The 22,567-nt window shown below is 32.3% G+C and overlaps 1 protein-coding gene across 1 annotated transcript in view; it reads left to right on the top strand.

The window, feature by feature from the left end:
- The window catches only part of not (ubiquitin carboxyl-terminal hydrolase nonstop), a 51,973-nt gene that overhangs the window by 3,062 nt on the left and 26,344 nt on the right, over positions 1 to 22,567 (top strand). Inside the window, exons 2-5 of the mRNA XM_076449515.1 lie at positions 6,390 to 6,522; positions 7,792 to 7,905; positions 12,160 to 12,261; positions 20,321 to 20,493. Of these exons, the coding sequence (XP_076305630.1) occupies positions 6,390 to 6,522; positions 7,792 to 7,905; positions 12,160 to 12,261; positions 20,321 to 20,493 (522 nt within the window). The remainder of the gene's footprint in view (positions 1 to 6,389; positions 6,523 to 7,791; positions 7,906 to 12,159; positions 12,262 to 20,320; positions 20,494 to 22,567) is intronic.

Here is a 22,567-nt window from a genome sequence, read left to right as displayed (position 1 = left end):
GCATATTTGAGACTTCAAAAAACTTTTCTTTCTCTCTCTCTTGTATTTCAATGGGAGTTGTTTTGTTAATACTTGATACTCTTGCAATTTTTCATAACTTTTTTTATATGGATTTAGTTTTATCAATTTTAAACAAAATCAAAGGCAATTAAAGTGGTAGCATTGACTGAGTTAGTGTAGAATAACTGAGTCATCTGCTTCTTGGTGTTAAAATAACTTTAATATTTATGCCATCATAATTACTCTTGTAAAGATTATTCAACAAAAATTTTGTAAACACAGATGATGAATAGATGGATAACAGAAAACTGTTAGTTCATTGAAATAGTATCTTCTGGATACATTTTTACTTGTCCTCCCATGATCATGAGGAATGTATTTTGATATTGCAACTGCAAACAAAGAAATCTAGTCATTTGCAGGAAAGCAGAGCTTATGAAGTTTCCCTGGCACTTGTGTATTAAATCAACTAGAAGGTGGAAGAACTTTGGCTAAGGTAATGCATGTAATGTATTGCACCAAGGACATTCAAACCAAGAAAGTAATGTAGTTGAAAGAATGATTCAACAAAGTAAGACTTGCAGCACTTCACAGTATATACTTAATTTATTTCAGTTCTGAAAGATGTAAAATTTTGCATTCATACATCTATCAAACAAAATTTTAAATAAACTTGCTCTGGCAGCAATATCATACAATAAAGAAAAGCATTTCAAAGGTTTGTAACATATATAATTTTGCTGAAGAAGAAATCATAATCTCTTTTACAGCTTGTTACCCCTGACATTCAGGTTCTCATTGATAGCCCTATTACACCACTGAAATATCTTTTGTAAGCCATTTGTACAAGTCTTAACAATTTTAAGCATGTAAATTTAAGTAGCTTCTCATTTTTCTTTGTTCCATAGCTATTTTTTTAAATCATGTACCACTCAAGCAATTTCTCTTTATTCTCTAACAATTCACTATTGTATAACCTTACCATATACAACAGTAAATGGAAACTGTGTGAAAAATAAAACTGTATACTTTCAAAATGATGCATCATTTTTATGAAACTTCAACAGTCTTGTAAAAGTACAGTGATATAAAACAGTCATCAACAAATAGTTGTAAAATGTGTTTCAATGTCACCTTTGTTTTCTTACAGATTAATATTTTGTTTTCAGTTCTATGTTGTTGTAGTTCTAGGTTGGAGTGATAGAAAACTTTATTAGCTGAGTTTGTTCAGTTACTGTTTACAAACTAGTTAGTTTTGTTTTTCAAATGAATAATTTGTGCTCTGACAGTTCTTGACTTGAATCACAACCAGGGAGTTGTAAGGTCTGCTTTACCTTGCAATTTTTTCACTCCTTGCTAACTTCTGATCATTTGCTCTTCCATCTCACTGAATTTTTGTGAAACGTGACTGAACTGGTGATACATTAGATTTTTGACAAGTTCTTCCACATCAAAACTTGTACGTTATTTTGATTTTAGTCTGGACTTTTTTTTTTCTAAAGTTTATGATAATGCATTTTGATGATAAACAAAAGTCTTGTTATTGAACAATTCATTCTGCTTATCATTGATGCTAAACAAAATCCTTTCCATAAAACCTTCACTCAATACAGTTTATTGGAATTGGAGATGGTTGTCAGTGACATCAGTATTTCTTATATGCAGTTTATCATTAAGGCTTGCATTCATGACATTCAAAAAGCTCACAGTAAAATGCATTTTTCTAAGTTCAAATTGAAATTTCACAGTAAGTGTATTTAATGTTGCCCAACAATTATCTTTGAACATGCTATATATATATATTAGATTAAGTTGATAGTTATCACCATTCACTGATCATATTATTTTTATAGAGCTTTACACACTGATGAGTACTAGAAAAGATTATGCACAATAGACATTATAGATCTGTGTTTATGGTTTGTAATAGTGTAACCACTTGACTGTTGTAAAAATTACTGGTGGCTTCTGAAAAAATTAATGTAAGATTATTTTGGCTTGAAAAATGGTATAACAAAGTACTTTAAGGACATGTAATGCCAATTTAACGTGTAGATACATGTACTTTCTTTTTGTTGAATTTTAAGTGTGTGATTATGAAGAAGTAGCAACTACAGAAAAAAAAAATTATCATTGTTTAGAAATCATCTGCAGACTCAGACAAGATATTGTGACAGTGTGTTAATCACTAATTTTACTTTTTTACAAATATCTTTGCAAACTAAGTTGTATTAGAACTGAAATTTTTATTAGAGTTTGAAGAGTTAGGCAATGTTCAGAATTTTTGTGAATATCTCAGACAAACATTGTTTATCTGTAAATGTTAGTATTGAACGCAATACATAGTTGTTCTGTGGTCATGAATTTGTTGTGTGAAAATTATTTTTAAAAGCTGTAAGCAACTGTGCCACCTTACTTGACCTTACTTTGGTTATGCTACTTATAAAAGTAAATTATGGTGAACTTTCATTTTAGGGATAGAAACTGGATCAGTGTCTCAGACACACACAAGCCTGAGGGACCAAGAGTAACTTGTATACTTGTTATATATTTTTGTACATAAAATAAATATCAACTTGAAAAAATTGGGAAGACCTTGTTTTGTTGGGATGTAATCAATGCATGCTGTAACTTGCTTAGCAAGGCATACAAAGACTTTTAGATGACAGATAAAAACATTTTCAATGTACACTTTTATACATCATGTACAAGCTGTCATATTTAAAGTTTCAAGGCTAACAGTGGCTGGATCAATAATTGTTGTAATCTGTGACTCATTTTGCTTTTGTCTCAAGTTTTTAAATGTACAAGAAAACATTTTACATATACCTATATTTCTCAAAAGATTTTTTTCCTTATTTTGAAATAAAATATTTTGTGTGAAAAGTGTTTGAATGTATATGAAACTAATACCCTTTTATTTGCACTGTAGTTTTTGAAAATTTTGGGATTCTTTCATGCCCTGGTGGTTAAGATGCTTATCTTGTGATTTGTGAGTCATGGATTGTAATCTCATCACGAAATATGTTTGTCCTTTTAACCATGGTGATGTTATATGTGATGGTCAATCTCACTTTCTGATTAGAGTAGCCCAAGAGTTTGTGATGGATGGTGTTGACCAGTTGTCTTCTCTCTAGTTTAAAACTTTTAAATTAGGGATGAATAGAGTATGTAACTGAAGTAGCTTTGTGAGAAATTCAACAAGAAACAGTCAGTTTTTTTTTACCATATTTAAACATGACAGTGTGCAGCAAACTTGACTAGATTTTGAACAGGTATATGTATATTTCATAGCCTTAAAAATGTAGAATGAAATTGATTTTTGTGAATTAATGTGCATGTGAATAATATAAACTTAAGTGGATATTGTGCTGGAAATAATTTAAGAATGCAAATGATTTATGTTTGATAAGACTCGTGCCTTTGGCTGAATGTTTGAAAATGGTGAAAGAGCAGAGTTTTGAAATTTATTTAAAGAACTTTTGATCTCAGGAGAAGTTTATCATTACTATGAACAAACTTTTGGTAATGTAAAGTGTGCAAAATCTTGAGGCATATTTTGAAAAAATTTTTGAATGTGTAGATTAAATGTAAAGTTATTGATCGTGTGTAACTGTTTCTTATTTTTAAATGAGGTTGGACCAAACTTAGTAAGAAGAATGTTTACAGGTCTGGTGTAATGTTCATATTTTGTCAGATTTTAGGTTTCATATTTTTTATACAAGATATTGTATTCCTGTAGTTAGCTTGCTTTTATGTTTCAGTGGCGTATATGGTAAGGTAAGGAGAAAATGTAACTTAGGTTCTCATAAAGTATTACGTTATAGTAATGTGTAGCTTTCTGCATTAGTTATAATAACAGAGTAAAAGCTGAAGACCTACTTAGTTATTAGATATAATAGTAATGGCCTACATATGCAATTAATGACTTGTTAGTTTAGGGCAGTCATAGTTGCCTCAGCCTGTAGTGGCCATTAGTTGCATTACTCATGCCTGTCTATTGAAAATTAATGGTGCATTGATTACCATAGTTTGTGTATTCAATGTGGCATTATGTTACTGTTAACATTAATTCAACAAAACGAAATTGGAAATTTTAGGTTGTACGTCAATGAACAATGTACAAGAAATTGTACAGTTTAAATTTTAATAGGTGTACAGAATGAATTTGATAAAAAAAATTAGTTTCTCCTCTTGAAATGTGAAAATCATTAATTTTTAAAATTTTCTCTCTTGTTTGAGAATTATAGAAGTTTCAATTTTTATTGAATTGATTAAATTTGAATAAATAGTATACACTTTTAAACCTTGCATTACATTTTTTAGTCATCTAAAAATTTCAAATATGATTGAATTAAATCTTATGGCTAATTAACAAAATTTATAATGCTGGTAAAATGGAAAATTGTGAAAGTTTTACTAGTGTATTTCAAACAACAGGTAAACTGAACTGTGTATGAATTGTTCTTAAAATAATTTCTGATTTGAAACTGTTGATGTGAAAGTGTTTAAGAGAAATTGTGGATTAAACAAACATCAGCAAAAAATGGATATTCAATTTTGGATACTTAGATGCATGTTGACTTGCATGTACAGTTCTGTTAATAAATTATTGTAAACATCTATAGAAGACCTTGTTTTTACAAGCTATTGATATTGATTGCAGTGTGCTAAAGAAAAATGGCAAAAAATACTTTGTTTGCTGACATAATTTTATGAATCTATAAAGATAGTCATTGCTACAATGAAACTGATAATAAAAATGAGAATTATAATAATATAAAAGCCCTTGTAACATACTGTATAAACATTTATTCCTCAGCAACTTGTACTTATTGACATATGTTTACTATAAATGAGTATTTGTGAACTCTCATTTTACTAGCAGAAGTAACATTAAATTACTATGTTCTCACTGGAACATTTTTGTGTAACTTGTAGACCAGATTTCAGCTTTCTATACAATAAGAGGTAATTGTGACATATTTTACAAAAGCTTGAGAATCAACAATGTTGGAAAGATTAAGATGTATGTTTTTATGTCTATACAGGTAAATTATAAACATTTTGACTGATTGTTATTCAGGAAATAGCATTTTTATGGTAAATTACAATAGAAATAATTTATTTGAATAGATACATTCTACATGATTGCATTACTTTTAATTTGAATATTAGATTTACAGTTAAGGTCAGATAAGTGAACTTCTGTCTTACTGTGTTCATAAGCATGCTGTAACTTCTATGAACATGATAATCATTATTGGCCTCATTCTTAGAAAAATTACTGAAGGTATGATTGCACACACACCTATCTATCTACCTACCTGTGCATCTGTATATTGTATACTTGTTATTTGTATGTTCATGATGTGCAGAATGAATATAATCTTGGAGTCATAAAGTTGACTGAATAAAAACTTAAAGGTATTCAGTGCTGTTTCACATTAAGAATTGGATAGTCTATAACCATGTTTAATTAAATAGGAGTAGATATAACTTTTCTTTTTTAGGAAGTATACCTCATTCATCAAATACTGTTTGTTAGAAAGAAGGCTCGACAATGAGTTATCTTTGTCGTGCCCTTTACAGGAATCACAACCCTACAATTTTAACATTTTAAACTCTAGAGCAGGGGGTCGACAATTTACGACCCATGGGATGAATCTCGCCCTCAGTCCCCCAAACAAAATATCACATCCACTCAGCCTGCTGTGGTTCTAAAAAAGAATTGAAGTTTGTAGCTAAATGTAGCCCTTCATCCTTTCACAGTTATGGCCTCTAGTCCCTGTGTGGAAAGAAGTTGCTGACCCCTGCCCTTGAGCTTACTACTGAGTCACTGTGGGCCTAATTCTGTTACTAACAATTATTTTATTAAAAACATTTAAGCTGGTTAGAAATTTTTCTTTTTATAGAAGTGATATAGTATATCATATTTATGATAGTAATAGAAAAATTTCCCAAAATGGTTTGAAATCATGAGGTTACAAATATAATGTTAAAATATTTCAAACAACCTTTTCTTAAATTTTCCACATGCATTAAACATCTTTATCCTTGTTTACAATTCCAAGATCAGAAAGATACTAAGCATTGTTTTTACATATTGTGTACTTCCAATTTAATTTCATCTTTTTTGTTTTTATATTTTGACTTCCATAACAGTGAAAATCAGGTTGAACACATTTGTGATGTAAGATTAATGTACATAAGCATATTGCCTGTGGTTTTTTTTTTTTTTTTAATTGTGTATATTGACTTTATGAAGCACTGCAAAGCATTTTAGCCTACAGTGTGATCAAATTCTTAAACTTTGGTTATAAAAAGAAAATGTATATTTTTAGAGTATTTCAGTTTTGATGGAATATTCTTTTTTTACTTGTTTTTAGGCTCAGACTTGTTTCTGTCACACTTGTTGTCGTCACACTTCTCGGTTACATGCCTGTCTATACTGTGTATATTTTGGTTGCTATGATGGAAAACATATTCGTGAACATGCACTCAGTAAAAAACATAATTTAGGTACGTATTCTCTGAATAAAAATTGGTAACATATTTCTGATTAGGAACAATCTAACTTGAAAAACATTTTGTATAATTTGTATTCTAGTTTAGAAATCAACAAAACTTATATTTTTGTTTGTCACATTATTGCCATATATGTTTCTAACATCTTAAAAACTTGCAAAAAATAACAGTTTAAATGTTTCATATGATAATTATTCTTGAGATATGGCTCTGTTTTCTCAAATAATTATTTTTTCTAATACTAAGCTGATTAATTTAACCTCTTTTTTTGTTTTTAAGAAAGATTTCCTATAATATGGAAAGAGGTTTTTGTCTTTTTAGTTGCATGGTAATTATTATTTTGATATAAAGTTTCTTTTTAAGGCTCTTGATATTTGTCAAAGAACTGTATCTTACGTAAAAGATGAAGTTTATGATTAGTGATAAGTTTTTAAAATCATGTTATATAAAGTAAGAAGAAAAACATTTTCTAGAAAATATAAATAAAAGTTATAACAAATATTTTCACTTTGGGGTATATTAATGCACAAGTTCTAATTTGATAATTTAAAAATGTAAGCTTTGTGTTGTAATCCATTCTTGGGTAAAAATATAATTAAATGAACAGTGATACTGTTTTGAGCTGTAGATATATTTATATCTTTGTAATTTGAAAAAAAAAATTAGAATTTTCTTAGATAATGTTAGGCTTTTTGTTTTTCGTTTTACATTTTATTCCTATTTAAACAGACATGAGTGTAGAGTTTATAATATTAACAACTTGCTCATATATCCAAACAAGTAGAAACCAACTTTTAGTAGAGAACTGAGGCTGAAACGTTTTATGAATAATCATCATTTTTATCAGTGATATTTGATAGTATTTATAAAGGAATTAACTTTTGACTTCAATGTTTAATGCAAATGTAATACTGATTTTATTGTCACACTTCCTCGTTTTATCTGTACAAAGTGTTAGGCGAACAGAAATTAGGTATAGTTTTGTTAGTATAACTCCATTTGAGTTATTTTTTATCTCAGCAATGAGTAGTTAAAAAAATCATTGTTTTAAATTGGCCAGTCAAGTAAGGTTAGAAAAAAAGGCACTTGTGACAGAATAGTGTGGCTAAATGTGTATTATAATGTATGATTTGAAAAACTTGTTCCAAGTAACAAAAGTTTATTAATTAACACAGATATTTGTTTTATGTTGATACTGGACTTCTGTGACTACTAGATTTTGTGAAATCTTAAAATGTTAATGGCTGACTTCTTTTCTTACAGCTGTAGATATATCATATGGTGCTGTCTTTTGTTTCTCATGTGGAGATTATGTGTATGACAAAGAATTGGAAGCAATAGCAAAAAGACACAGGCGGAAGGCAGCTAAGTTAAATGGTGAGTATTCAAACCAGAGGAATCTACAAGGTTTATTATTACTTTTTAAATATATTTATAAGAAAGGAATCTGTTTGTGAAAAATCCAGTTTTACCATTTTTGTGACATAATTGATGGATCAGTAAAGTATTTTTACATTTTTCATTCTTTCTTTTATGGATTATGAAAATATTACAGGTGATTGTAATCTTCTATTCCTGGAAATTGTTGAGTATTATTTTTTCTGCCTTGAAAATAAACTAAATTACATGCAACTTGGAGAAAAGAAATTCTATTTATGGTTAATTTTAAAAAGTTTTCCATTAGAATGAGGAAATAAAAGTAGAAAGTAAAACATTTGTGTTAGAGTTAAATTTCTTCAGAGAATTAAAGTAATTAGAGCAAAAGTAGTAAGTTTGGAAAAACTTTTATGCCAGTAATCTCAAACATACAAACAGAGAAATGCTGCATCTAAGATTTTTAGTTTTTTTCTAAAGATGACTGTTAATGATCCTTGATATAAGAGTTTCTTAGTTTTTTTTTCTGTCCAACATTTAAAGAGCACTGTAATCAATATTGGTATACTGAATCTTGTAAGCTTTATATTAAAAATAATTACATAAAAAGTGTGTAAAGTCTAGAATGAAGGCAGTAAAAAATGTTAGAGGTAAATATTCACAACCATAAAGTGAGACTCAATGACTTAACCAAGTATTATTAATGTATAATTAGATACTTGTGATAATACCAAGACATGTTGGTTCAACTACCATTAAATCACTTATCCTTCTTAGCAAGATATTAGTGTATATATGGAAAAAAAATACTTGTAGTAAACTGTCTGTGGATTGATTGTTTAAAGATCTGACCTTGGAATTACAAAAAAAAGCTATAAAAGTTACCATATCTGAAACAGCAAATTCAAACATGTGAAATGATAATTAACCTATTAAAGTTTGATTTTTTTTGTTCATAAATGTATGATTTATAATATAATAAAAACACCACATAATATAACTGTATACTATACCGTTATGTATGACTAATGTAATTGCTGCCTAAAAACCAGTTTCAAACATGCTATAGTAGGTCTAATGATAGAAATGGTGCAATAAAAATTTTAAAGAGATTTAAAATCAACAATAGATTCTATTTATCTTGCTCTAATTTATATAATGTGCTCAAAACCAGATGGTGTTTCCATTTACTTAAGGGAGAAGTAAAGTTTTTAAGTCTGAACAATGGCATCCAGTTACAAAAGTTTACATAAACAAAAAATTGTCTAGGCAATTATTCCAATAAACCATTCTCGACTTACAAAAGCCCCATATAAAATCTAGACCTCTTGAAATGGAAAATTTTCAAGTTTACAATCTAGTGTAACCTCATAAGGAAGGAAGGTAGATTTACAGCAAATATATTGCAAAAGAATAATCTCAGGTTTCAAGTGATATATTTATGATTTTGTCAGGCTCAAAAACTTGAAATCTGTAAAAAACAAAACATTCAGATTGATTTTTATAGTTCTTGACTTCCTTAGTTTTCAAAAATTTCCTGTTTTTGAAGCATTTGAGCTGAAAATAAGCCTGAAATGAATATAACAATTAAAGATTTGTAGTTGAATTTTGTTCACTGGAAAGTTATATCTGTGCAGGTGGGAAAATTAATTATTTCCATCATCTTAATGGTGATCATAAAAATAAGGAAAAATTAGGGCTTGCAGTTCTAATTTTTGTTAATCATTTCATCCAAGACAAATGTTAAAAAAACATATCTCAAAAGCAATTTTAACATTTCAACATTTCAGTTATTTTATTGTTGAGATAATTTGATGAAATACATCTCAACATTTTTTTGGACTTTTATCATCATTTCACCTCTTCAAGTCCAAGATTCTGGATTGTAAGGTGTTAAATAATGGTGACCAACAAAGTATTCTTTGTTACATTTTTAGATTTCTGTTTTAAAACTGAAAATTTTTTTAATTGAAAGTTGGAAATAAATCTGTGAGAAACTAAACACTTACTTATTTTAGCAGTTGTAAGTAGGAAATTTAAAAAGATTTGTTTCACTGGAAAAGGAATTTCTCTACTTCATATTAAGTATTTTATTTCTGTACAAGTTTAGAGTAAAAAGGTTATAAAATGAAAGAATAACAAACTACTACTTAGAAAAAAAATTCTATTATTTTTTTTAAATGTGTAAAGCAAGGAAATAACTTTTTAAAGTGTGTGCTAGTAAAAGGGTTTAATATTCATATAGAATACTCATTTAATAGTGACAGTTTTTTTAATTACAAATTCTGCAAATACCACTTCTCACTTGGAATAATCTCCGAGTCAGAAATTTATGGAATATAGTTTGTGAAAAGAAAATGTGAGATTTAATTTCTAAACAACTAAAACAGATGTTGCTAGTCTGAGATGAATTGAAGCTAAATGTTTTAATATTTTTATTAATTTTTTTGTTACAAATTTTGGATTAATGAAAATAACTGAATATTAATATAAGTATTAAGAAAATGACCTTTTAAATAGAGATTTTGAAAATTTAATATGATAAATTAAATTTGATTAAGCTTTGATATTCTGAAGGCTACAGTAGGATATACTTCAAGGTTAACCTGTAGTGAACAAATTGAGACATTCAATATATTGGTTATATGTGTAGGCATCAAGAACTATGATATTAAGTTTCAATAATGTACTTAAAGAAATTAGAATATTTGTTTAAAAGTATATCAGGTTTCAGGATCTATCTGAAGATATTTGATATATTTTAAGACTTTGTAAAATTTGTTGAAAGAAAAGCTTCAAGTCAGTTTTATCATACACAAATGATGCACTGGAATGTAAAAAAACTGTCTACATCATAGTATAGTGATGGTAAATTAGGTAAGCTCAGTTGAAAGCACACTACATGGCCAAAAGTATGTGGACACCCCTTCTAATTAGTGGGTTCAGCTATTTCAACCACACCTATTGCTAACAGGTGCATAAAATCAAGCATACAGCCATGCAATCTCCATAGACAAACATGGGTCATTCTGAAGAGCTTAGTGACATTTAATGTGGCACTATCATAGGATGCCACCTTTTCAACAAGTCAATTCATCAAATTTCTGCCATATTCTAGCTGCCCCAGTCAACTGTAGGTGCTGTTATTGTGGTGGAAGTGTTTAGGAGCAACAACAACTCAGCCTTGAAGTGGTAGGCTACACAAGCTTACAGAACAGGACTGCCGAGTGCTGAAATGTGTAAAAATTGTCTGCCTACAGTTGCAACACTCACTATCAAGTTCCAAACTGCCTCTGGAAGCAACGTCAACACAAGAACTGTTCATTGGGAGTTTCATGAAATTGGTTTTTGTGGCCAAGCAGGTGCACACAAGCCTAAAATTACTATGCACAATACTGAGCATTGGCTGGAGTGGTGTAAAGCATACTGCTATTGGGCTCTGGAGCAGTGGAAACATGTTCTCTAAAGTGATGAATCACGCTTCATTATCTGGCAGTCTGACAGAAGAATCTGGTTTTGGCAGATGCCAGGAGAACACTACCTGCCTGAATGCATAGTGCCAACTGTAAAGTTTTGTGGAGGAGGAATAATGGTCTGGAGCTGTTTTTAATGGTTTGGACTAGGCATTTTCTTAATGCTACAGTATACAATGGCATTCTAGAGAATTGTGTGCTTCCAACTTCATGGCAGCAGTTTGGGGAAGGCCTTTTTTGTTTCAGCCTTACAATGGCCCTATGCACAAAGCAAGGTCCATAAAGACATTGTTTGCCAAGGTTGGTGTGGAAATATTTGACTGGTCTGCACAGAGCTGTGATTTAAACTCCATCAAATACCTTTGGGATCAATTGAAATGCCAACTGCGAGCCAGGTCTTCTTGCCTGAAATTAGTGCCTGACCTCATTAATGCTCTTGTGGCCGAATAGGAGTGAATCCCCACAGCCATGTACAAAAATCTAGTGAAAAGCCATCTGATAAGAGTGGAGGTTGTTATAGCAGCAAAGGGTGTACCAACTCCATATTGATGCCCATGGTTTTGGAATGAGATGTTCAACAAGCACATATGGGTGTGATAGTCAGGTGTCCACATACTTTTGGCCATGTAGTGTATATGGCATATGAAGCATGCATGTGTCACATAGAATTACCTACAGAGTTTCAAATGTTGTTACTGATAAGGATAGAGATGAAAAGCATGTGTAGGTTTGTTTAAAATATAGTAGTGCTTTCAATGACTGCAAGTTTATACTGTATTTACAGGCATCAAAGAGCAGTATTATGAATGGGAACCAACCAATTTTGAATTAGATTTACTCAGGAGAAACCCTCGCAGGAAGAGGATAAGTGATAATTCTTATATAGGTATGTATAAACATGAAATTTTAATTTTCTTAGTAAGTATATTGTACGTGTTTTTATGATTAATATCTTCATTATGTGTGTGTGTTTATTTATAGAAAATTCAGACTGAGTTATTTGAAAAGAATGAATTTTTGTGTTTGAACATCATAAATAAGGTATTGGATTATTCTGTTCCTGTTAACTTTCTAGAAGTGGGTAGGGTCAAAGTGCATATGCTGTAATGCTCTACAGAGTTACATTCTAAATGAAACATTATTATCAATAGGTGTAAATAATAAACTTTGCAGTATAATATAGTTTATAATTCAGATTTTAATATTATACAAGTTATTATCTTGTTATTTTCTTCTCCTGTATGATCTTGTGACTATGTGCATGTTTTTTTATGTACTATACATATTTCTGATTCAAACATTCAACCTTTATTGACTTTTTGACTCATGAAGATGAAAGCATTAAAGTGAAGGCCACATGCTGTGTTGAACATCTTGCTTTCAAAAATCGTCATGAACTTTGATATTTGTTATTTGATTATTTATAAACAACAGAAAGTAGAAATTTCAATTTACTGATAGCTATATAATAAAATTCGAATATTTTGATATTTTTTTGTTTGCCATTGTTGAAGCACAACTTGACCAGGTATAGGAATTTTATAAACCTTTTGGAAAGAGCCAGATAAATTCTATTTTATAGTTACAGCAGTATTTTATATTCTAACATATATATTTGAATTTTAAAACATCAGTTTCTAAGGCTATATAATTGTTACTGAGAATTAGGTCAATCTTTGTCACCTTTCAGTGTAGATGCCTGTATATGGTGAGGGGACCTTCCAGAGAAGCTTGTGTCTGATGCTGGTGTTTGGGTATAGTGTTCACAAAACCTTGGCATATTTGTCGAGCCTTTTGCTTTCAGCTCTGTATTACGTTCATCCATGGTGGGTGGGGTCAGTTGATGCTGAACTTTTCTCATGGCTTCTCACACTCATTGCTAAGGTTAAACAACCCTTGGTTGGTAAGCAGCCATGTTTAGAGGGCTTTAAAACTCAGTCCCAAGCTACAATTGATAATGTATATTGAATCTGTATTTTACACTCACTATCTGAAATGTCCCTTGGGCAAGTGTCATCTTTTTTTTTTATTTTCAGAATGGGTTGAAATGGCTCACTAGCTTTTTGTCTAGAAATTAAGATCTGGAAACATTCTGGTTGAAACATCAAAACCAGAACACATTGAACTTTTCTAAGACCTTTGGGGATTTATCTATTCAGGCTACTTCCCATTCACCCCTGAATGCATCTCGAAGTTATTTCTGAGAGGGATCTTTTTTATTAAAAGATATTTCCCTTAGTCAAAGATTCTTACTAATCTTTTCAGTCAAGTAGTTTTGGCCATGCAATATACTTACACTTGCAAAGATGGGGTACTTTGGCTTATCCACTTTCTCATTTTGATGTTCACTTCTCCATGTCCCTCTGTATCTGTAAAGGCAGGTTATTTACATTGTAAGGTTTGGCCCTGTATCTCTAACCCATTCTGGTGTTTAGAGTGCCAGCAGTTTGGTCATTCTTAGACTTCTTTACTGTGGCTCTCTGTGCTATATCCATTATTGTGGCAAAGACCACGAGGCAGATTTATGTAACTAGGACTTCACTTCATCAACTGTGATGGCTCACACCTTTCCTGTTCTTGTCTCGAATTGATGAAGGAAAAAAGGTAAAATGCTTGAGGACTGTTAACATGTGCTATCATGAGGCATGAAAACTTTGTATTCCATGCCAACAAAGATGTACACTGTCACTTTTCACTCTGCCATCTTGGTAGGTGTGTATACAGACCTTTCCATGCCTCCTGAGGATTCTTTTTCCACTTATCCTTAGAGTTCTGTTTTCATCCGTGGAAAAGGGAGTTGATAGGTTTATACCTCCTTTCTCTGTCCCTACCACTTTTTCTGGTGGGTGCTTGGGTCCCTCTCCATCTGTACCGAGGTGCAAAACCATTATATGGTTGTGTCCACAGTCACTAGATTCATCTGACAGAGGTGTACCCACTTGACCTCAGGCAGAATCCATGTAGATTGACAAACCTCTTTCTTCTAAAGAGGAAATAGTGTAGTTGCAAACCAAAGGGCTCTCTGCCCTCATCCCCTACTAAATAACAATGGCAACACTGGTACAGTGGAACTCTAGAGGATTGTTCCAACGTGGATGACTTTAAGGCCTTGATCGATTCATATTGTTTAGTTTGTGTCTCCTCACAGAAACTTTCATCTATTCTGTTGATGTTGTCACCCTTCAGCAGTTTTCCCTGTATAAAAAAAGACAAGCTATGTGATATTCAAACCCATTTTGGTGTGGTTTTGTTGGTTACCCAACACATGCCATCCACTTCTATGCCACTAGCTACAACTTGAGGCTGTGGCAATTCATCTCTCTTTGAGTCCTACCAATGATATTTTATCTACCTGCCTCCATGAGAGATTTACAGTCAGTTGGAATTTGGCATTCTTTTAAATCAGTTGCCATCTCTTATTATTTTCTTGGGTGACTTTAATGGACATAGCCCCTCTGGGGTGGTGCTGACATTGATGGAAGGGGTCATTTTCTGGAGAGTATGCTATCATATCATAATCTTTCTCTATTCAGTGATGGTTTTTTCACTTACTTTCATGTATCTGTTCAGTCTTTTACTGCTCAGTCTGCTTATCCTCACTCTGGTTTCATTTTCCCTGGAGTGTGGAGAGTGATACACATGGCAGTGATCATTTTCCCATTATCTTGCAAGAAGCTTGTGGTTGATGCCACCTGTCCTGTGTGCCATAGTGGTAGATGGATCAGGCTGAGTTGGCCCTCTTTCTTCATGCTGTTGAACTTGATTCTGCCTTTGTCTGTCTGACTTTTGTTGATGACTGTGTGGAAGCAGTGACTGACTGTATAATCTAGGCAGCAGCTTGTTTTATTCTTCTGACCTCTACATGTTTTCTATGATATTCTCATCCATAGTGGAGTCTGGCCTGTCAGGAGGCATGTTAGACTCAAAAACTAGCCTGAAAGAGACCTTCTGATTGCATCCCTCTCTTTCTAACAACATTGTTTATCAGCAGGTTTATGCCCATACTCAGAAGGTCAGGTGTCAAGGCCAGAAGGTATCTTTGATTAAGTTCACCTCCAGTATCTCAAATTCTATAGTTGATTGGGACAAGATTTGGAAAGTCAGTGGATTGTACACCTCCAAACCCCTTTTGATCTTGCTCTCTGATAGCTGGGAAGTTGACAGTGCTCTTGACATTAACACTCTTGGGGAGAGTTTTTCTTTCCAGCTCTTTTGCCTTCTTCCCAACTGCTCTTTACCATCAACACTTGGGCTGAAAGATCACCACTTTCAGGAGATGGGTATCTCTGAGTACAATTGTCTTTATTGGCCCAACAGTACATCATTTGGATCAAACGATATTTGTTATGAAATGCAGCACCATTTATCTTTTACCTCTCTTTCTATTCTTTTGAATATTTTCAACCAGATTTGGCAGGATGACATCTTTCCTGATGCTTTGTGCCAGGATATTATGCTACTCCTTTTTTGAGCCTGGGAAGGACTTCAAGATTCTAACAAATTGTTGACCTATTGCTTTGACAAGCTGTCTGTGTAAAGTCTGGGAGAGAATGGTCAGTACTCATCTTGATTGGTTCTTAGAATCACACAACTTCCTCGCCTACCCGGTGTGGGTTTTTACGACAGTGCTCTACCATGGACCCTTTAATTTGACTTAACATTGATTAGAGAAGCCTTTCTCTAGAAAGAACATCTAGTTTCTGTCATTTTCAGAATGCTTATGACATGACATGGAGGTATGGAATTTTATGTGACCTCCATTTCTATGACTTGTTTTTATTTAGAATTTTTTCACTCGACAGGTGATTCCAGGTTTGTGTGATTTATACACTTTTTAGTTTGTTCCCACAGGAACTTGGAGTCCTTCACAGCTGGGTCTTGTGTGTCACACTTTTCAGTATTGAAATCAGTGCCATCACTTATCAGCTTCCTCTTACTGTCCTAAAAGGTCTGTGCATCAACAACTTCCACATTTCACGTCAGTTGTCAAATATGAAGTTTTATAGTGGCAGCTTCAATATGTACAATCTCATATGGCACTTTTCAAGATCTTACCTTTTTTTTTGTTACTTGATTTTGTTGTGGATGTTGCTCAAACGGTTTTTTTTTTTTTCAATCTACTCCCTTGCTAACAATCACTTCCTATTGGTTGCAACAGGCTTTGTAGAAATTAGGCATTCTGTAAAACCATACCAGATAATATTACCATATTTTACTGAACTGCCACTCATATCATGAGTAAAGCAAAAGGGAACCTTGTCTGTCCCTTCCATTTTTTGGATTGAATAAACTGGGTTCAGTTTGTTTTTAAAAATTTAGGAAACTTGATTCACCTTTTGCACTGTTCCACAGGACTTGCCAGTATGCATTACTTCCCCAAGATTCTACTAGTGGAGCAAGGGAGTCCTTACCAAACCCAGATTCCAGTCACTTGGGTGATGGACAAGAGGCTTTTCTTCCAGAGTGGAAGAGTTGAGGGCCCTCTTAAATGGGTCCCTCGATATTTCTTGCCAGATTTTGGTAGAAGTGACAAGAGCTTCCATAGTAATCTCTTTTTAATTCCAGTTCAGATTTGACATTAAGCTATCTGGTTGGGGTGTGCAGGGCCCTTTTCCTTGATCAGTGTTAGTTTCTTGTTTTATTCTTAGAAGGAGGTCCAGTTTTTACTCATAATTCTGAATGCAGGATGGTCCTATCCTAGGTTCTTCATTGAGCACAGTGTTCCATGTTCTTTTTATAATTCTGGGGGCAAGTGGAATGGTCCTTGCCCACTCAGTTGAGCAGTGAGGATAAATATTTGTAGTTTCAGACCAGATAAATTCTGTTTCTTTGGTTGAGTAAGACATACCTGATCATATCATTCTGAGATTGGGGTGTTGTCTTTCGTTTCACGATTGTAATGGTTTGGAACCTATCACACTGACTACAGGTTGGTACCTGATGCAAAAATGCATATAAATAAAAATAGCATTGTAATTCAATAATTCTTGCCTCCAGTGTGTGATATAGGGATAAATAACCTCTTAATTTCATTTCTGAGTTGTGGAACCTTGGCTCTCTGGTTGGTGTTGCCCTATAGTTATGACTAATGTACTATTCCATCCTTGACAAAGGTTCCAGGTGAAGAGCATACCTGTTCTAGATGTAGTGCAGCATCCCTACTCATGTACCATTGCTATCTTGGCACACCCTTGATAAATGTGAATGCTTTTTGTATGGGTCATTTTTGCACTGGCTCCTCCATCTTCTCAGGGTAGGATTCTAGCTAAAGTTTCAGCAGATGGTATTGTTTGGAAGTTGAATATATATTTCCATTAATACTTGCATCTGCTTCACTCTCCCTTCCTTTCTCCTCACTAAGAGCTGGTGTTAGTGACTGAAATGGTGTAAGTCTTGAAAGAGGGTGCATTGATTTGGGTGGAGATTGTCATAATTCTGAAGGCATTTATATGGGGTGTAAAAGACCGGGGCAAACAAGACCAACATTTAGGTGAGTAAGGAATAGCTAAAGTGTCAGTGGATAGTTAAGTGTGTTCCAGAATTACATTTTGAGCTTAGTAAAATGTTAACTTTCAATTTTTGTTATCTCATGGTTAAGTGGTCAGTTAAATGGATTAAGCCTGTATGTGGTGTTAGGGTAGATAAAATAAATAAAATACGAAGTTGTAATGAAAACTCATAATCATTTAGGATGTTCTAGATGTTGTGCAGATGAAATTTGAAAACAGATCTTGAAGAAAAGGTATTTTTATTCTTTATGTAAAAACAGCCTTGTACTGAATCGGTAAAGTTACTTTATTGAGTAATTAGATTTTTTATGTACAATGGATTTGTAATGTTAACTTAAAAGCCTTTCAAATTTCATGAAGATACACTTAATACATTCAAAGTTACATTCTGTACAGTTTCATCATCACATTTCTGCTAAACTAATATTATGGTAATATTGAGACCACTGTGTTTGACTTTGTTACAAGGGGAGTGCAGTTACTTGTGGGTTAATCTATCAAATATTAATATAAGAAATTTCTATAATTGTGGTTTGAGGTATTTTCAGTGATATAAATATTTTGTGTGTAGTAGTTGGGCAGCAGCAAGTATTTTTAACAGATTTGTAGTTTTTTCTTCTCTGTATTACAGCATTTTCAGTTTAAAATGACCAGATATGAAAGTTAGAAATATAATTCATAAAAGTTTATGAACAAAAAATATTGTGATTTGGATTCCTATAGTATATTTCTCTTGTAAACTATTGTTTTTCTGATCCATTGCAATTTGTAAGGCTATTTATATTGAATTACATGAAATTTGTTTAATAATATTCACTTTTTAACCTCTCTGTACTATCTTAGTAATTTTTTATTTGATATGTGCCATCACTCTGCTCAAAGCATTCATAAAATGAATTTCTTGAGAAATTGTAAGAGCCCTCGCCAAGTCTGTCATGGTGGCTGCTATTTAAGGCCCACTGCTGATCTTTTCATTCTACCAGGAAATAAATACTTTTGAAATCAGATCCTGCTATTATTTGTCATGTCATTAGCCACAGTTAACTCTTGTTTTTATACACAGACAAACTCGTGGATTATTTTATCTTGTTTTCTGCTAGTACTTCAGTGCTTTAATTTTAATTGGCCTAGACTAGTGATGTTACGTGCATAGTAGTATAACATTTTAAAACCATATTGTACGAGGTGTGAACAGAAAGTTCTAAGACTTCACTTTTATTCCAAAGAATAATGTACATACATCATTATTATATGTTATCCCCTTCAAAGTAATCTTCCTCAGCTTTTACTTTCTTGTTCCAATGTTCCTGCCATTTTTGGAAGCAATGCTGAAAGTCTTCAACTTTTATATGACTAAGTTCTGATTTCACATTATTATAGATGGTTGGAATGTCATCAAATGTCTTTCATCTTAGTTTTGATTTTTAGGAACATAAAAAAATCACATGGGGCAAGATTGGGAGTATATGGGGGGTGGGGTGGTATCACAGGAATGTTTTTCTCCCCAAAATTTTTGAACATTCACAGCAGTGTGTGAAGGTGCATTGTTATGATGAAGAAATCAATAATCATTCTCTCACAGCTTGTGGTGGTTTCTTTTAACTTTCTCCCTCAAGCAAATTAAGACCTCTTTATAAAAGGCCTGGTTAACTGTTTTTTTCCTTAGCAACTATTTTATCGGTGGATGATATTGACGGTCACCCAGAACATGGGTTATCTTTGACTATTTTATCCACTGGCAAATGACAGCCTTATTTAAGCAGTCATCACCAAAGGCAGTTCTTAGCATTTCAAGGATTTTTGTTCCTCTTTTACCATTTTTCACATAACATGATGCACACACGTTGCTTTTCCTTTCTGTCCATTTTCATTATTATAGGGTCATGTCTTTGAACATGTTTTTTGCAACACTGGTATAAGGTCTGGTGAAATGGTTTGTTTGTGGGGTTTATCACTATTTGTACTTTGTACACACCTCAGTGAAGCTCACTGCCTTTTTGCTGGTACCTGTAACATAAGAAGACTTAGAACTTTTTATCAGACCTTCTATATAATTTATAGATATGAAATATTTGTAACTGAGAAACCTATATGTTTTAAAATTTGAAAAAACAAAATTTTATATCAATTATTAGCAAGTGCAGACTAGCAAGAAGAGTTTAGCAAATTATCTTGTCCTAAATTGCATTTGATGAACTACCTTTTGATGACACAAGGCTGAAAAGGCTACCATATTGATTAGAGTGGTATGCTGTATGACTCAGTTTAGCCAAAAACTGTTATTGATAGAAAACGGTACAATTCAGTCAATACCAATTAAGTTTTATTGTCCAATTTTGTAAACAGAGAATTGAAATATAATAGTCCTGTGGACTGTTTAGCAGGAGCTGTTTATGGTGAAGAAAACTGATATTTTGAATTATTTTTTTCTATTAGGATTAAGAGGGCTTATCAACTTAGGGAACACATGCTTCATGAACTGCATTGTACAAGCTTTGATGCACACACCACTTCTCCGGGACTATTTTCTTTCTGACCGCAATGTTTGTCATTTCCAAGATGACCCTTCCATGTGTCTGGTCTGTGAGATGTCACAGCTGTTCCAAGAGGTAAGGGAACCAATCAGAGTTGCCAGGTTTTGCAACTGAAACAAGTCCTATGGGCTCTCAAAATAAGCTACTCCTTAATCAACCAAGGTTAGGCAATGTAGTTCTGTTAAAAAGTTATTGTAACACGAAATAGCAGCAAATATTAAAAAGAGTGAAAAAAAGAGCCTAAATCTGCAGGAAATGTGTGGACTTGTCAATTCTGTCACAAAAATAAGGTACTAAAATCTGTAAGAATTTTATTTTAAGAATACATCCATTACATTGTACAGTTATTGAATGCAGTTGAGTGTTTTTGTTTTGGTACAATACACACACACTGGTTTGGTTAATGGTCTTTGATAGAATAGTGATTGGCAACAGTAATTTTAGATTTTGCTGCTTTTCAAACTTAACTCCATCTTAGATTTGAGAGTATAGTCATGTTAAGGTAACAAAGAAGAATTAAATCAAATGTAAATAACATGAATATTGTAATTTGCAGTATCTTCCAGTTTCCTTCTTTATTCTGTTTGTGACCAAAAATTATTTAAGAATCTTATATTGTAAAAAGCTCATTGATCTTTCAAGATTTTGTTTTCATAAAATGAACTACTTTTTTGTTAATAAATGGCATTTGCTTATAGAAGTTGAACTTGTAGCTAAATTGTCATCAGTAATTCTTTAATCTATAATGTTAGTCTTTCCAAAAGTAGTTTCAATGACTTAAAAACACCAGAGCATTAAACAGTTAATCACAGTTAACAAAATTTTGATTTCATAGACCTATAATTTATTACTTGTACTCTTGAGTTTTCCATATTATGGAATCTGCTGATGTAAAACTTGTGTAGTTATACTTGTGGAATCATGACATAGTTTTCTATTCTTTATTTTTTTATCATTATTAACATAGGTATTTAGATCTTTTCATAAAGAGGGATTTTCCCAATTTCTTTATTTCAGGTCTAGTAGCCTTGGTTTCTGTGCTTACTTCATATATAAATAACATACTTGCCTATCTTTTTCTACTTAATGCATGAGTTTGTGAGAAACAGTTTCCTCCATATAGTTTAGTCCATATGTTTTTTGTCTTATGAGCAGTAAGTAGTTTTGGTTCCATTTTGATATTGGATATTTTGCATGGATGCTTAAAACTCTTTGCATTACCTTTTGTTTGAATTTATCTCTACCAGGTATGAAATAAACAAATGCCCATTGTCAATTTATTCTAAAATATCACATTTGGAATGTAAAAAAATTTAAACACATTTGACCAGTGAGGAAGAAAATAATTGCTGTAATCATCTCATAATAGATAAGTGTCATTTCCAGCTAAAATAAAGTGGAATGTTCTCTGAATGTAAATCAAGAGTCCATGTTTTCTATCTGCAAACTTATGATTTTACACCTTAGAATTATTGCAAATTGAGTGCTTCTTTTGTTTGTTGTCTGTTAACTTGCATATCAAAATGGCTGATTTCTATCAAGTTACCAAACAGAAAATGTCTAACCAGGATTTGTATTTGCTCTGTATGAATACAGAAAGTTACTGCAGTTACCAGACCAACATTATGGTTTGATAGCTTACTTTGGTCAATGCTGTTTATTAAAGTAATTGTGCATAGATTAAAATGCTATTTGTCTTGCTTATTAATACAAGTAATAGGCATTTTGTAAATGTAAAATGATATAGGGATAGCAGTGCTGAAAAAGAATGCAAGCAAGAATGTAGGGATGACACAGTTATACATAATCATCCCTACATGACTTTCAATATTAAAATTAATTATTGTGCTATAAAATGCAAAAGTACAAAAATATTACAATGACTGACTTTGTAGTGAGAGAGTGTAATAGTTAAGACGTTTTCTATTATGTAAACTGTAGGCTCTTAAAGTATATTAATGCTTATCCTGACATAACCATCACATGATAAACTGCATATCAATATTCAGGAATATATAATTTCTGACTGCAATAATGTTAAAGTCAAGCATGCATATTACAATATAACACTAAATTTTAATATTGAAAGCCAGGTAGGGGATAATGTATTTATCATTTTTACATTTGTTTTCTTTTTGGCACTGCCATC

The sequence above is a fragment of the Tachypleus tridentatus genome, chromosome 8 (assembly GCF_004210375.1).
Source record: "Tachypleus tridentatus isolate NWPU-2018 chromosome 8, ASM421037v1, whole genome shotgun sequence".
Lineage (NCBI taxonomy): Eukaryota > Metazoa > Arthropoda > Merostomata > Xiphosura > Limulidae > Tachypleus > Tachypleus tridentatus.
Note: the sequence above shows the minus strand (reverse complement) of the source record. Positions and strands in the feature narration are given on the sequence as shown.